The sequence below is a fragment of the Triticum dicoccoides genome, unplaced genomic scaffold (genome assembly GCF_002162155.2).
Source record: "Triticum dicoccoides isolate Atlit2015 ecotype Zavitan unplaced genomic scaffold, WEW_v2.0 scaffold98794, whole genome shotgun sequence".
Lineage (NCBI taxonomy): Eukaryota > Viridiplantae > Streptophyta > Magnoliopsida > Poales > Poaceae > Triticum > Triticum dicoccoides.
In genome coordinates, this window is record NW_021315636.1 from 1 (window position 1) to 3,639 (window position 3,639).

The 3,639-nt window shown below is 41.1% G+C and overlaps 1 protein-coding gene across 1 annotated transcript; it reads right to left on the reverse strand.

Moving 5' to 3' along the window:
* Positions 1-2,120: 2,120 nt before the first annotated feature.
* On the reverse strand, positions 2,121-3,633 carry LOC119348627. The gene is made up of 3 exons (XM_037616616.1): positions 3,404-3,633; positions 3,105-3,324; positions 2,121-2,548 (listed from the first exon to the last, which is right to left on the reverse strand). The coding sequence occupies exons 1-3, from the start codon at positions 3,413-3,415 to the stop codon at positions 2,247-2,249; spliced, it is 534 nt and encodes a 177-aa protein (XP_037472513.1). The 5' UTR covers positions 3,416-3,633; the 3' UTR covers positions 2,121-2,246.
* Between the last annotated feature and the right edge of the window lie 6 nt (positions 3,634-3,639).

The following is a 3,639-nucleotide window of genomic DNA, read 5'->3' on the forward strand; positions in this document are numbered from 1 at the left end:
TGAAAAGGAAACATAAAAATAAGGAAATAACATGAATTTGGAAAAACTTCATGGGCTCGAAACAAGCAAATGGAAAGGGAAGAAAAACGAAAAAACTTCACTCTCCGACATTGCGTGTCGCAACTAGATCGGTCGTCAGTTGTGTGTTGGGGTTGGACATGCAATTGGGTTGAGCAAATTGTGTGTCAATGTTGGAATGCAACTACATACGTGTATTTGGTTGGGTGCGTATGTCAAAGATGGACATAGAGCTAGGACAAAAAGTTGTGTGTTAGAGTTGGACAAACAACTAGTAGTAGATACAAATACTGGGTCGAGTACGAGTTGCATGTCGAAAGTGGACATGCAACTAGATCAGGCATGAGTTGTGTGCTAATATTGAACACGCAACTAAATAAGGGTCTCAGGAATTTGATGATAGATATGTAACTGACACCACCAAAAAAAATAAAGAATTTAAAAAGTCATGAATTGGAAACAAATAGATTTATAATAGATAAAAGAAAAAAAGCAAACAAAAAAAACGCAGCCCAGCTCCTTCAATTCTGCCCGTACAAAAAGGCCTAGGCGCAGACAAAAAAAAAGAACAAAAACAACGGATCACAAGCACATATAACGTGATTCTAAAAAAACACATAAGGTCTTTTAGAGAAACCACATATAACGCAAAAAATTCCCACGTGCCCAGACCCGTACAGGAAAAGGAACGCTCCCATGTGCGCGATCGAAAAAGACACCCGTGACACGAGCCTTAGTGACAAAAAAAATATTTTGTACAAATCTTGAAGCCCCTAATTATGTGGTGAACAACTTATATGTGACATCCTTAAAAAACATCTACTCCCTCCGTTCCTAAATATAAGTTTTTATAGAGAGATTTTACTATGAACCACATACGGATGTATGTAGATGCATTTTAGAGTGTAGATTCACTCATTTTGTTTGTATGTAGTCCATAGTGAAATCTTTACAAAGACTTATATTTAGGAACGGAGGGAGTAGATGTGAATTAGTCATTCTGATATTTCTTACCCAATTTGAAGCAGCCACAAATTTCCACATGCATAGTAGTACATCATCTCCTGGCAGCACGAACAAAGCAGATCCAAATTAGTCTAGAGTCTAGAGTCTAGAGTAAACTGCAATAACACAATCAGCTCCCACATTCAAATACCGTTTACTAACACACATCATAGGATATTCTAATAGTACAAGTTGAAAGCTTGCTAAACTGAAATTGTCTTGCACGATCACAGTATTTTCCAATGCCACAACACCTTATAAATAGCCACAAGCTTGATAAAGACCGAACCTCGATGACGAGATCTGATCTGTTGTTGCGGCCCGACCTTTCACGACACTCCACCTTCAGCACTAGTAGCCTCTCACCCGCGCACGCGATGTACACGAAGTAGAAGGTTTGAACCTTGCGGCCCAGCACGAGAAAACCAATCTTAACAAAGGTACTCACGCGCAAAACAATTTCTACGAAGAGAAATCGCAACACAGAGGTTTTTTAAAGGTTCCTCCAAAACTTGATACGGGTGTCTACCCTGAAAAACACATCGTGTCTATTTCATAAAAATATCACCTGCCCGTACAATGAACGCCCCATAGCTATATATAATAGCCGGACACTAATTGGCCTATTGCCCTCTCGCACACACGTTATAACAAGTCTAAAAAAAACAAATATATCCCTATACGACTTACACGGCCAAACAATAAAATAAAAGAAAACTTTAACCTAATTTGGACTCTACCATCGGGATGATTATGGACTCTAATTGGATTGGTGCGCCATGCATCTTCTAGTGCATCTCGATCTTCAGGTGGACCCCAACCGACTTCTTTCAAGGAAAGTAAACGCCATGCATCACACGTCCTGCTCGCTTCTGCCTGGAACTTCTCTTTGTGTGGGAAGAATAGAAATAGGAAATCTGCAACCTTCTCCTTAATGCCTTGATCATCTATTAATGAACATGAACCTTCGTGTGTATCATGCAAACCAAGCCCTCCAAAATATTTGTACGTGCATGCATTTTTGCCTGGAAACACGTAGAATTTCTTGTCCTCTCTCAGCCCTTCTAGCTGGAACCATGTAGTGTGCTTCACAGGAATAACGAGTAATTCTTGTTCATCGTTGTAACTTGTCATCAGGTATTCCGATGTATATGTAGCGTATTTTTGGACAACACCGGCTTCAGGCAAAACAACAATGACCTCGGTATTTATATCACAAGGGGTCATATCAAAGCTGGTATCAATAACACGTATTCTTTCATGCTCAAGGAACCCGTCTCGATGTCATACTTACTCTTGTGCCCATCCATGCCATCATAGAGGCTATCTTCTTTCACGTTAACATGGACGCTCTCCGCCATGCCACGCCTATGGTTGATGATTCTCATGGTTGCATACACACGCCCAAGGGGGTCTTTTTCACAGGCCATGTTCTCAAACTCCGAGTCACGCCCAGTGAAGTGTATCCCGACCGGATGCACAATTCGAGTCCCCATGGATTCACAGTAAATACAAGGAATTTGCGCTGTGAACACATTAGATGATTAATACATATTGAAGGTTACCGTATAAACTGCATGCAGGTAAAAACAATATTAAAACTGGAAATATTCTGCGGCTTTCAAGTTTCACCATGCATGGAACCATAGAATGTTGACATAAACCATGTGTAATGCATAAAGAAAGGGTGTATGGATGACCGACATAGATGATTTTAAACCATTACAATTTTGTTGGTTGAGGAAATGAGCACGATGGAGAAGGGATCATCCGGCGTCATGCTGATCGCAATGGCAGGCTGTTTGATGGAAATGTTTGACTTTACTAACCTATCAACATGGAGATATTCAAGTAGAGGCAAAGACATTCAACTCTTCCTTTCCTTTTTATCTTTGACACTTCTTTTCTCGATTTTTTTTATTATATTGACTTTACATATGAGGGTTTAGGCTGACGGAGTAATAATAAAACAAAATCAAGTGGTCAGTTGTGGAAAAGATGCCTATATAGCATTGACAACGAGATACACTGAGTAGATAATATATGAAAAATATTGGCATAGGATTGTTTATATAGCATACCAGCACATGGCGGCGGCAGATCCACAGGGCAACAGAAGGACATGCTTCGGTTGTCAGCATTAATTTCAGCAAAAAATAAAGTAGGAGCTTCACCACCAGGGCTTTTGGAAGTAGCCACGAAGTTGACGTGAGAGTGGCCATGGCGATGAGGAGGCCATGGAGCAGGGCCGCGGACCCGATCATTCACAACACAAATCATATGAAGCTTGAACTTGGGATCCTGTAATTCAACATTTGATGAGCATAGGCGGTGGATGAGAAATGTTAGCAATAACCAACAACAGGCAGAGCAAACCTACCCCGTTTGGCATCTGTTGATATTTATTCAGCAGAGCATTGACCTCCTTGGAGATGACTGTATACAGGCTCGCTAGCTCTGCACGTGGGTAACATTTGAGGGGGACTGGGGGAAGTGGAAGTGCCTTGTCATACTCATAGAGGGGATTGCAAGATAGAAACCTGGCAAGCAGGCTTAAATCTTGAAAGGAGAGCTTGTGAGAGTCAATAGGCAGCAGAGACAAGACAGGACTCGGGT

Bases quoted from the DNA above. Each gene is read 5' to 3' on its own strand.
- LOC119348627 (XM_037616616.1), bottom strand. The intron at 2,549-3,104 runs GTATGCTATATA...ATGTGTTCACAG, and splicing joins TCTGCCGCCGCCATGTGCTG to CGCAAATTCCTTGTATTTAC.